Source organism: Aricia agestis, chromosome 10 (assembly GCF_905147365.1).
Source record: "Aricia agestis chromosome 10, ilAriAges1.1, whole genome shotgun sequence".
Lineage (NCBI taxonomy): Eukaryota > Metazoa > Arthropoda > Insecta > Lepidoptera > Lycaenidae > Aricia > Aricia agestis.
In genome coordinates, this window is record NC_056415.1 from 7,779,004 (window position 1) to 7,792,133 (window position 13,130).

The 13,130-nt window shown below is 37.8% G+C and overlaps 1 protein-coding gene across 1 annotated transcript in view; it reads right to left on the reverse strand.

The window, feature by feature from the left end:
• The window catches only part of LOC121731267 (probable G-protein coupled receptor 83), a 67,897-nt gene extending 55,130 nt beyond the window's left edge, over positions 1–12,767 (reverse strand). The window contains exon 1 of the mRNA XM_042120630.1: positions 12,411–12,767. Coding sequence (XP_041976564.1) covers positions 12,411–12,421 — 11 coding nt within the window. The 5' untranslated portion in view covers positions 12,422–12,767. The remainder of the gene's footprint in view (positions 1–12,410) is intronic.
• Between the last annotated feature and the right edge of the window lie 363 nt (positions 12,768–13,130).

Sequence of the window (13,130 nt, forward strand, 5' to 3'; positions counted from 1 at the left end):
GCTACTTTGGGTCACAGGATTTTATAACTAAGTTTTACTAAAAATACATTTTATTTTCTGGGTGAACTGATTACTTTTAAAAAGAGTAATGATTAAATTTATGAAATAATAAATAATGATTTATCATTATTTATTATTTCAACAAAACAAAACACTTTTCATTCATGAAAAGTGTTTTGTTTTCGAAATTCACCTACGACGTCTTTTAGGTTACGCGCGACTACTGCCGTTACAAAATAGCGCGCGCCCGCTTGAAGGTTAACATTTAATACGAACCCACTTCCTATTTCCTAATGTGTTGCTACTTGCTTGTGTTTGAATGTCTGTCAGCCTGTGTGATAAATAAATAAGAAAAAATAGAAAAGTGTAAACGGCGATTCTAAAAAAACAAGTAAGTATGTAATTGCTTTATTATTGTAGCTCAAACTAGGTGTTATCTAATTTATGTAACTAGCTTCGGGAATGGGACCATAGTATTATTATAAGCTAAAAGGAAAGGCTCGGCGTTTTATAGGTTACGACTAGTTACGGGCTAGTGGGTGCGGTAAAATCGTATAGTGAAACATAACTTCATACTCTCATAAGACGCTCCCCGTGACGGAGATGCCGTAATCTACCGATTTAAGAGTCTTATTAACTCATAATTTGAAAGCTACAAAATTATAATAAAAATACAGCAATAATCTTCAGCATATGAACATTCCTTTCTCCGTTTTTAATTTCCTATTTTTGTTCATTATACTCATGAGTCAGCTTCCAAAGTAATACCAATTTATTCAAATTCAAGCATACATTCAGTATCTCCCTAGTATTTACAAAATTACGTTTATTTGAAAAACACGCCAATAGATCGACAATTTCATTAACTACATATTATTTGCCTTTTGAATTTTTTAGGTCAATTTTGAACTAAGATAATTAAAAAAAATAGGATTCTCGGTAACGCGACAAACGGTCAAGGTCGTTTGCAGAGGGGATGGCCTTAATAGGGAATATGACGCAAAGGTCAGAGAGTCAGAGGCGCTACTAGCACTCTCTAACTCCGACCAAAATCTGACATGTTGCACACGCCATATCAGAATATTGAACAAAACGTTGTCAAAGGTCGAACAAAACTTTTTGTTTACTGTATAATGCGGGCTCTACACTCGCGGCGCGAATTGCAGCCGCGTTTCGCGGACGCTACGCGCCGTGAACACGATGCGTACAAATACGAAGCCGCGAAGCGCAAGCACGAACTGCGAAACCCTCCACACTCGCGGTTCGCGGCGTTTGCGGGCTTTCGCGCCGCGAGTGTAGAGCCCGCATTGTAATATGCTGGTGCTACATCTAGCGCGAGCGTGAAAACTTTTATACTTATCCTATTGACAATGAGCTGATCTGCTGAAACATGATATAAGTAAAATGATAATGTTATACAGAATGTAACAAAACTAAGTGATAATACTTTAGGGTGTGTATACCCTTCCCTGTATACAGTTCACTGTGATAGTAGCAGTGCTGAATGAGCAAAAAATTGTTTCACTTTTGTATGTAGAAACTCGTGACGCTGGAGCGCTTGCACATACAAATCGCAAAAAAATGGCTCTATCAGTGCAGCTACTATCACAATGAATTATATAATATTTAAAGGGACCCATACACACCCTAAAGTGTTATCACTTAATTTTGTTATACCTTGTAAAGTCAAATGCGTTTTAAAATTGATACAACTAATTAAGTTCGATAGTACTAAAGTCCAAACGGTGAGTCGAGGTACATTTTTGGAATGAAAATTTTGTGCCTGCTTTTTTATTATATTATTAACTATTATATTATATAGATACATTATAATGTATGGCGAATCTTGGTATTATAAAAAATAAATATTTTGGTCCCAAGTCTCACTACTCATAAGTCATAACAGTAAAATATTTTTTCTTCTAAAAAATACTCATAATATTTCTTCATAATTGCTTGGCCTTCAACAAACTTTCTTCCCAAAAATAATATTTCCGTATTTCCTTTACTGTTTCATGAATTCATAATAGCGTTTAATATTGGCAAAAGGCTGCCCTTAATGTTATCTATTATAGTGAGTACACACAATATCTACCACCCGAGTCGCCCTTAAAATTCCCTTAAGTCTTGGCTTGACGATTTTTATATTATATGGGTCCGTTAACAATAATATGGAAGCTAATTTTTTCTTTAAAAAGAAATAATATTTCTTTTTCTAACAGATTACGTAAGTCTTTCATTCAAAGTATATTTACTTGCTACGTACAGAAACATTTGAAATACTATGAACCTAATTCGTAAAGTCATTATATTATAGGTATTTTAACTCTAAATAGGTGATTAAAGTTAGTTTTCATTCGATTAACGGTCTACGGAACGGTGAGAAATCAGAAGCAACAGAGCGCCTGCAAGTTCATAATCTAGATTTACGTCAACAAAAGTAATAACAGTGGAAAGAACACTTCGCATTAATGTTTCACAGTTTATGTCGAACAGGCCAAGACAAATAAGAGGCCATGTTGCCCCGTCGCGTTGCGTTTGTCGCAATGTTAAAGCATTGCGAATTTGCGACGAGGCACCGCAAAACGATGCGTTGCGCGTCATTCGCTCCTCCACTTCATCTACCGTCTTTCGTTAAAGCATTGTGTTACCGTTCCGTTTAAGCAACATACTATATTACATACGCGTATGTTAAGAGGAGTCCACACCGCCCTTTTTTCCATACAAACGTTGTCCCCTGTTTCCTCCCTGGATAATGCTAGTAGAGTCATAATTTTTTTCCTGAATATCTACGGCCACTAATACAATGTCCCTATGTTTTCTTTTTTTTCATTATTTAATTATTAAATAAGATATGAACATTCAAAAACCCAAAAAAAAATGGCCACCTTTTCCGCTGTGGTCAAACATCCAGAAAACAGATTTGGCTAGATTATACAAAAAAAAAAAAAAAACATAGGAACACAGCTCAAGCCTTTCTGTAATCTTTAATGTAAAAAGTACTTAAATCGGTTAAGTTTTGGAGAAGGAATCAGGGGACAACGAATCGTTGATTTTCTGCAGTTGTCTCTATCGCGTTCTGCGCTATAAACTTGAGGTAAGGGAGACAGCTATAGATATTACATGTACTTTTTTTCATTTCTCTAGCCCCTGGTGTATCCTCTTAAACGTCGGAGCATCAACGCTGCGGCGACGCAACGTAATGCAACGTAGCAATGTGGCCTCACTCTAACGTCAGCGCCATAAGACATTCCTCGGTGAGTTTATAAATTTTTTATGGTTTTCAGAAGTTTTCCCACTCAACATAAACATTTGTAACATTCAAATACTTCAAACTGGCCATGACAGTCTACTATTCTTGTTTGGATCGATGTATCATGTAAACAATGTGTAGGCGTTCTAGGATATTTTGGCGCGTAGATGAAATTGTTATGGGGCGTGGATGCGAAACAGTTGTCGCTCAAAATGACAAGAGCGATAATAATTCATAATTCTGCCACACGTTAAATTAAACTTGGATGACAATATGGCGACGATAGTTTTGTTTTTCTTTTCATAAAAAATGTGTACCATTTTGTTACTATTTTGTATTATTGTGTATAAAATAATAATATAAATTGTATGTCTGTTAGAATGGAAATAATTTCAAACCTTCCTCAACCAACGGGCGGGGTTGACTCTACAAGCTGTCGGCATGGACTCCGTGTAATTTATCACCGCTATCATAGTGTAGCTTTTATCGTCGTAGAAAATGGAGCCGTTTTATTAAATTAATATTGTAAACATTCAACTATATAGTCATCGTTTCGTGTGGGTAATACAATATTCTTGCCTAGTCATCTGCGAGCATAGCTTATTCAGTAACCGAGTCCGTACCAATATTATGTTATCAGTGTAACCCAGTCAATATTACAGTGTAATAGCTATGCTCTTTTATTTATAAATAAAATTATACACATATTCAATGGTCCAGGAACTTTGAAAACTTTTTGTTTGGTCAGCGGGATTCAAACCCGCGACCAACGCATTCGTCCATTGAGCCACAGAGGTCGTCAAATTGATCCAAAAGCACTGATCTAAGAGATCAATGTAAAAGTTTGTCCGTCTGTCTAGTTGCCGCAAGTAAAAGCTAATTATGAATTTTAATTAGGAATCAGCTGACAATGGAGAAAAGTAAGAATAAAAGCCTAATCATTTCACCCAAAAGCTTTTGTGTTCGGATGGTTTTCGTTATCTATACCGGAAAACCAATCATGAAATGCGGAATTCACATTGTTGGAGGAAAGGAAGTAGCTTATCCTTAAATCTGTTCTTTGTCTCACAGAACGAGTGTCGAATATATAGGGAAATATAAAATAATATGGATTATACGTTAACTTATAAGTTAAAACTGGAATATCACTACAGTATAAGTATTACTATTGACAGGAGGGATGTTAAACAGCTGCCCTTCAAATGATGGCGGTATACATAGTATATGGATGGTAGGTTCCGATTTCAGCCACGCGCCAAAATATTCTTGTATTGTTTCCTACATATTTTTTTACTTATTTTGAATAAGCAGAACTTATAATACACCAATTACACCAATACCCTAACTGTAACTGCAACTTATTACAGTCAGCAGTAATATTCTTTCAGCCACCCAGATTTTCCTGTCAGATTGTATCGTCAATCCTGCTTGACATTTTTTCGACTTTGTCAGACCTTTATCGCTTCAAATTCTTTGGAAAAGTAGAGATAGCTTGTCAATTAGATAATTTAATGGCGAAAACATTGTTATGTAAGACTTGACTCAAGGGCGTCCTTGCGAAAAACGTTTGATTAACTTCCACTTAGTGACCACTTACGGCCACAAAGACTTTTGTGGAAAGATAGAATTTGATGTAACGACAAAATTGATCATTGTTGATTGCACATTGTACATCGCGTGACTAATATTGTTAAGAATAAAGTACATAAAGGCAATTTCCACAAATAAGAAACCTTACTAAATTCTGGTCAAGTCCTTCCAGTGGTTATTGCGTAAAGAAGACGTAACGAACACACAAACTAAGCACCTTTTTAATATTATTGTGATGAGATTCTTCATATTCAAAAACTATAGAACATAATATACATCTTATTATCAATATTAAAGTAAAAATAGTTTTACTAGTGTTATCAGTGTCTATTTCTGTAACTTAATTTCAGCATTTAAAGCTAAGTATACACAACGCCTATCTAGCCCCTAGGTGAGAGTACGTACATAATTGTAGGTGAGATGCGGGCACTCTAGTGACACACAACACATCTAATAAGATAATTTAAATTTAAATTTAAATATGAAGATATCAGAAATTATATCAGTGTGTGGTCATTAACATAATATCCACATTTGGGCATTCTTACAACAAAAACGCGTTTCTTACAAAAATATGTCGTTGGTTTGATATTAACTTCATAATCCTTCACACATATTTTAGCTCTCTCCTGGGAAAAACTAAGGGAGGGAGAGAGTACAGTAGATAATAATGCTGTTAAGAAGCAATTTGCGGTACCAAAATAGCGAAATGTCGGCGAGAATAAAATATACGCATTATAAGTTAATTATAACAGAATCGACAGTTTGTTGTTTGGACAGCGATATTTCATTTCGTTTCGAAACACAACCCCAGTGGGATGCCACTGGGGTTGTGTTTCACGAATATTATTTAGTCGAGTTATTCTCGATGTGAAATCAATTATGAGAATCGTTTATTGTCACTTAGTTCGGCCGCGTGCAAGTGATAATTGTACTGGACAAATACAGTTTCAGCGAATATGATAAATAGTAAATACCAAATATGTCATGGAATTTTAAGTCTTGATATTTATAACTCGCAGTTGTCAGCGATTTCGTACGCGCAAAATAGGAAACGTGCATTTTGGTGCTATAAAATGTCCTTTCTCGTAGTCTACTCTATAACTTCTCTGATTTAATTTCATAAATTGCACCTAATCTTATATATAAAAATGGATTTCCAAATGTGTTAGTCGCGCTAAAACTCGAAAACGGCTGAACGGATTGGGCTAATTTTAGTCTTAAAATAATCGTAGAAGTTCAGGGAAGGTTTTAAAGTGACACGAAGTTCACCGGGACAGCTAGTCTTATATATAAAAATGGATTTTCAAATGTGTTAGTCGCGCTAAAACTCGAAAACGGCAGAACGGATTGGGCTGATTTTAGTCTTAAAATAATCGTAAAAGTCCAGGGAAGGTTTTAAAGTGACACGAAGTTCACCGGGACAGCTAGTATATCATAAAAATCGGTCCAATCATTCATGATCTATGTCGTGACCAACGGAATGAGGGATTCAATTATATTTACCGACTTATTAAGATAATATAATTTACGAACATTTTTATCTAGATATGGATGAAATGTGTGTGTGTGGGTGGTTAGCAGTCAGAACTCAGTTCCTAAAATAACCGAACAAAGAAAAATATTTTGTAAGTCTTCTTTTTATACAATTTATTTTTTTCAGACAGGATTCAATAAGAAATTGTTTTGTCTCAAAGTGTTGTAGGTTAGGACAATTTATTAAATTTAGTGTTCGTCGTGGCTGCTATGGCGTGGATGGAATAAATTAGAAATACTATATTTTGTATTATCGCCGACCGCCACAGCGGTGCAGCGTTGCCAGACTTCAGCTTGGTACTACTAATATATATTCTGTGCTTCAGCATGCTTTTCGTGTGCGTGTGTCTAATATCTTTACCGCGGCAGTCCCCGAGTGCCACACGTATGTTATACAAATTGAATACTAGTATTAATTGTAATTTGAATAAAGCTAAATATGAATTGTAAAGAAGCAATGATCAACGCCTTTTTGGTTTAGTTGTTTACGAGCAAGGCGATTTCATTGTGTAAAAATATTACGTAAAACTCTGTGTAACAATACAAGCTCTGCTTCTCTTTGTCGTGCATATTGGAAACGTCACATACCAGACAAGGACAGCGGACCTTGAATAGTTTTACACTGCGTAAATATTTCTATTAGAAAGTCGGTTAGAGGTAAGAGTGATTACTGTTATTATCATCCTCCTGATTATATTATCATCCTGATTAGGATGGGACATTTTTTTTTCACGAGTCATTCTATCGGGAAAAGATCTCGGTGCATTTTATCAGTGCCATTCAAAATAAGTATCAAATGTAAAATCTTCAGACAAAGATTAGGCACAAAACCATTTGCCAACATAGAATTGTGTCGGTAATCCGTCCAACTAAAGTAAAGCAAGAGAAATACATTTTAACACAGAACAGAGATGTTCAATATATTATGTTACTTATTTTTTTCAAACACTGCATTTTTTATGAAATTTTACTTATTGTGGACTGTATGATTTTTGTTGATATTATTTATATATCTATATTTGAGCTTTGATGACTTTATATTAAATCACTTTTAACTCTTCACTTCGATTTATTATATTAAAATTAAACTTTGTGCACTGTACCAAGGCAAAGGGCGGACTACTCAATATTTATACTCGTTACACCCGTAATCTGACCTATCGGAGCAATTTATATCCGTCCGATAAGAATGGTGTTCTCTGACCAAGTTCCGTCAGAGTTTCTGGAGTCGTAGTTGCCGTATGAGTCCTATGCCCAATTACTATTCTATCACAACGCCACGTCGCAACGTCGACCGGCCTATTTATACGTCTAAGCTTCACTCCCGCCATGCGCTAGCGCAGAGGGAGAAGACCCCGCCCACTTATCCCGGTGCGGGGATATACGCAGAAGCCCCCGCCTTATTTCTATCTCGCGGAGATACCATTTCAGCGTATACCTATCTCTTTCCTACCCATTACTATGGCACTGTGCACTACACAATACAAATTGCAGACACAATAATTATTCAATACATAATATGCAATACAACAATTTCAATACCATGATATTATGTTCTTAATCTACGTAACATAATATCATGACTCACAGATCAGAGTCTTAGATTAATATACATTATACAAATTAAATCTAATTCAGATGTGTACTAATTAATCATCTACTAATACACATTATTCGTATTTCTTGCCCTCTGATTCCAAACGTACGAATTACACAATACGTGGCAAGAAATACTCATAGCAACAATTACTATCGCGGCAATTAATACACAAGAATACATAACGTTTTATTATACTCAAAACCTATAGCTAGATACTACAACACATTTAATAATTAATCACATTCGTATCTAACCCCAAAGGTGTTCCATATTACATACGATATCCTAGTCTTTATTTATTTGTAGTTTACACATATTCCAATAATCAAATAAATAAATCTACCATAGTCAATAGACTAAGCATCTGCTAGCTTTCTAAAATTCTATTCTCACGCTAGTTTCTCAGATATTGCCGAACGTCTGTTCCTAAATATCCTTTATATTTTATTGTTATGACAAAGACAATGCTTTATTACTTTTTAAGAGAAACAGCTTTACTCGTTACTAATTTTTAAGGAACACAATAACGTATTTTAACTAACGAACCTAATACAGTCAAAGGGACCGAACATGTGGCGATTTCACTTTAACAATATCTTAGAAATACACTACTTAACATTCTAAAATATGTTCGCCACCCTTGCCATCGTTGTGTCCACAACATTTCTCCCCCCGGCGCAGCTTGCGTAGCCTCTCCTCCCCGTAGCACCAGCTTCCTTCCAGGCCCCCGGAACATCCTCGTCCGTGTTTGGACGACAGCAGGCCGTACTTCTCCATCTGGTCCCGGTGCGGTGTTCTCGGTGATATCCTTCGGACCGGGTGTTGCGTGGCGGTGACGTGCTAACTTTTCTGACGTCACCACGCTGGATTGGTCGCTCGTTCTTTCGCGCCTCGCGTCGGGGTACCAACTTAGCCGTAAACCTTTTCAACTTGCGCCGCTTGAAATAATATCCGGCGAACGCAGGATCGGCACTTATCTTCCTCTTTGTGATTTTCTGTTGGAGAGTCGCTTTATAGCGCTGAGGGAGTTTCTTTTCATCTTGACGCCATGGGAGTCCAGCTTCCGATCGCTCCTGGGTCGGTCTAATAGTCCTTGTGACTATCTCCAGGGCTCGCTGGTCTTCTTTCTTCACCCGTGGTCGGTCGCTAACGTCCGATGCCTTCATCTCAGAATTTTTCTCTTGTAGTAATTCTTCGTCTTCGATTGGGCTCGTTCTTTCGATAACGTGCAGGACCTTGTCATTTTCAGGTGCATCTTGGGATTCCTGTACCCTCTGTTGCAGCTCAGCATGCTGAGAGCTGTGATGCGGACGGACACACACTTCGAGTCCGCAAGGTTCTGCTTTACGCCTTAGCCTTTGTATGTTTCCAGCCTGTAACACATTATACGTCTGTGTTGTGTCACCATACGAGGCCTGAGGGGCTAGCCAATCGGTTATCGAACTGGTAAACGTTGGCGGGTCGCTATGAAGAGACTGCGCTCGCGCCGTTCTTCCGATAACATCGTCCAGTTGCTCGATATCTGATTCATTTCGAGCAGCGACTGGCTCTGCTAACTGCTGCACTTGCTGATTTTCTAGGCTTGCTTTCTCCCCCCGTGAGGCGACCGAGTTTGTTTCGGCGACCCGTGGTCGATCTTCTTTTGTGGCCGCGTCCTCAAGCATTTTTTTCTGCTTACGTAGAATGCCTGCCATTTCTTTTTCCAAACGCATCTTTACACGTTCTTCTTCAATATCCAACTGTTCCATTTCAATTTTCAATTGTTCCATTTCAATGGCCAGCTCCTTTTTCCTGATAGCTGCCATTTCTTCAGCGGCTTTCAGTCTTGCTAGCTGTATTCTCGTTCTGACGCTAGCCGCTGAACTGTATGAGGCCACTGACTGCGTCGGTGACCGTAGACGGCGCTCCGCCTCACTCCTGCTCACTGTCGCAGGTACTGGGCTTTTTTCTATGCCGGGGCGTAGACGCTCGTATTCTGCTCTACTTACACCCGGCTGCAGGTACTCATATTCCGACCTGCTCGTCCTTGTGTCTTGACACTCCTCTTCACCCGCTGCATTTCCCTGGCTGCGTGTAACCACCATCCTGCTACGTGAGTCGATAATCGGCACGCTTTTTCGTTGCGATTCACCGACGCGTCGTTCACGCACTCGACGTCACGTAGTGCAACCGTTCGTTGTTGCGATGACTATTCCATTACACGCCTCCTCGCTTGTTCGCGACGCGGATGAAGTTTTGCGGAGTCAGCACACAGACGTTGCGTGGACTCAACGGCAAAACGAATAGACGTTGTCGTTCGACGGATTCAACGTTACAACGCTAGACGTCCATTTCTTCAAACCTCTTCGACTTGGTAAACTGGCACTGGCAAGTACTTCGTTCTTCTTATTCTTCCGACGACAACTTGCTTACTATTCTTCGGCTTTGAAGGGCTGATTTTCTTCCTGGTTAACCAGCAGCTCGTTCTTCTTCATCCGGCTCGAAGGACCAGACAATATTGTGGACTGTATGATTTTTGTTGATATTATTTATATATCTATATTTGAGCTTTGATGACTTTATATTAAATCACTTTTAACTCTTCACTTCGATTTATTATATTAAAATTAAACTTTGTGCACTGTACCAAGGCAAAGGGCGGACTACTCAATATTTATACTCGTTACACCCGTAATCTGACCTATCGGAGCAATTTATATCCGTCCGATAAGAATGGTGTTCTCTGACCAAGTTCCGTCAGAGTTTCTGGAGTCGTAGTTGCCGTATGAGTCCTATGCCCAATTACTATTCTATCACAACGCCACGTCGCAACGTCGACCGGCCTATTTATACGTCTAAGCTTCACTCCCGCCATGCGCTAGCGCAGAGGGAGAAGACCCCGCCCACTTATCCCGGTGCGGGGATATACGCAGAAGCCCCCGCCTTATTTCTATCTCGCGGAGATACCATTTCAGCGTATACCTATCTCTTTCCTACCCATTACTATGGCACTGTGCACTACACAATACAAATTGCAGACACAATAATTATTCAATACATAATATGCAATACAACAATTTCAATACCATGATATTATGTTCTTAATCTACGTAACATAATATCATGACTCACAGATCAGAGTCTTAGATTAATATACATTATACAAATTAAATCTAATTCAGATGTGTACTAATTAATCATCTACTAATACACATTATTCGTATTTCTTGCCCTCTGATTCCAAACGTACGAATTACACAATACGTGGCAAGAAATACTCATAGCAACAATTACTATCGCGGCAATTAATACACAAGAATACATAACGTTTTATTATACTCAAAACCTATAGCTAGATACTACAACACATTTAATAATTAATCACATTCGTATCTAACCCCAAAGGTGTTCCATATTACATACGATATCCTAGTCTTTATTTATTTGTAGTTTACACATATTCCAATAATCAAATAAATAAATCTACCATAGTCAATAGACTAAGCATCTGCTAGCTTTCTAAAATTCTATTCTCACGCTAGTTTCTCAGATATTGCCGAACGTCTGTTCCTAAATATCCTTTATATTTTATTGTTATGACAAAGACAATGCTTTATTACTTTTTAAGAGAAACAGCTTTACTCGTTACTAATTTTTAAGGAACACAATAACGTATTTTAACTAACGAACCTAATACAGTCAAAGGGACCGAACATGTGGCGATTTCACTTTAACAATATCTTAGAAATACACTACTTAACATTCTAAAATATGTTCGCCACCCTTGCCATCGTTGTGTCCACAACATTACTGTTTTGGTTAATTATTTGATCAATTTACAGGTTTTCTTGATATTTTATGTCATGACTAAGGAACTTGAAAATAACGTAATTAATTCACTGAATTTCGCTAATTAATGGTTGTTTAGTTAACGCACTTCCGCAACATGATATTCTAACACAATAGTTACTCCTATATATTCACTAGCTGTCCCGGCAAACGTTTCTTTGCCATCTAAATTATTTCGCACATATTATTTTATTGAAGTGACTAAATAAGTATGTCACCATGGCAACGTCCATCGCTATCCCGTCGCACAAACAATGGTCGCCGTCAGTCTCGAGTTTTAATAATTTACTATTATTTATTCAACAAATGCACTTATCAAAAAAAAAGTACCCAGTAGTCGATTCTCAGACCCACTGAATATGCATACAAAATTTGGTTAAAATAAGTGAAGCCGTTTCGGAGGAGTACGCGGCCTAACATTGTGACACGAGAATTTTATATATAAAGATTTTGTGTCAAATATGACTTAATTAATAACAGTTTCAATTTAAGAATAATTCTTTAACTTTATCAATTAGTAAATGGAGGAAACTTCGGGATTAATGATATCACACAATTGTATCTAACGTCCGGCGGGACGCAGTTTAGTATGCAGTGACTTACCCGGTCTCCATTATGAAAATTGTTTGTTCCCGGTGGCAACCAGTAGCGGATCAAATCTTTGTTCTCTACGCGAGACCTTCTCGCCTCACTGTGCTAATAAAAACGGCATATATAAAGGCACACAGCACGAAAACCTCTATATACATTGTTTGCAAAGCGATTATCACAATCGTCCCCATACCTAATGCCGACATTGCGCATTTAGGAAATATACCACAATACGAGTTCAAATTTTTCCATTCACAATTCACTGGCACATATCACTAGAGAACACCTGAGAGAGTTTTCAGGGAAAGTTTGGTTTCGCGGCAATCGGGGAAAAGTTTCAGGCGGCTCAGACGTAGCGCCGCGCCGGCCGGTGGGAGCCAAATGCACGCGCCGCGACGCCCACAGACATCGCGAAAGGTTTAGTGCCACACTCGCTTAATTACCTCATTATAAGTATCGAGAACTCAAACTCAAACTTTTTTTATTCAGAATAAATTTTTGCAAATGTTCTCTGAACGTGACAGAACATCGTATTAAAAGCTTTCGGATTCACGATAAATGTTGACAGATGATTTCAACAATGTGGTAAAATAAAAGTGTTTATGCGTTTTATACACTTGAGATATTGTATAAATAATTCCGCTCCAGCTTTCTTAGAAATTTTGCAAACCAAATACTCAGTATATCACTAGTCTCTACTTACCTCCGTGTTAGTGTATCAGTAGCCCTAGC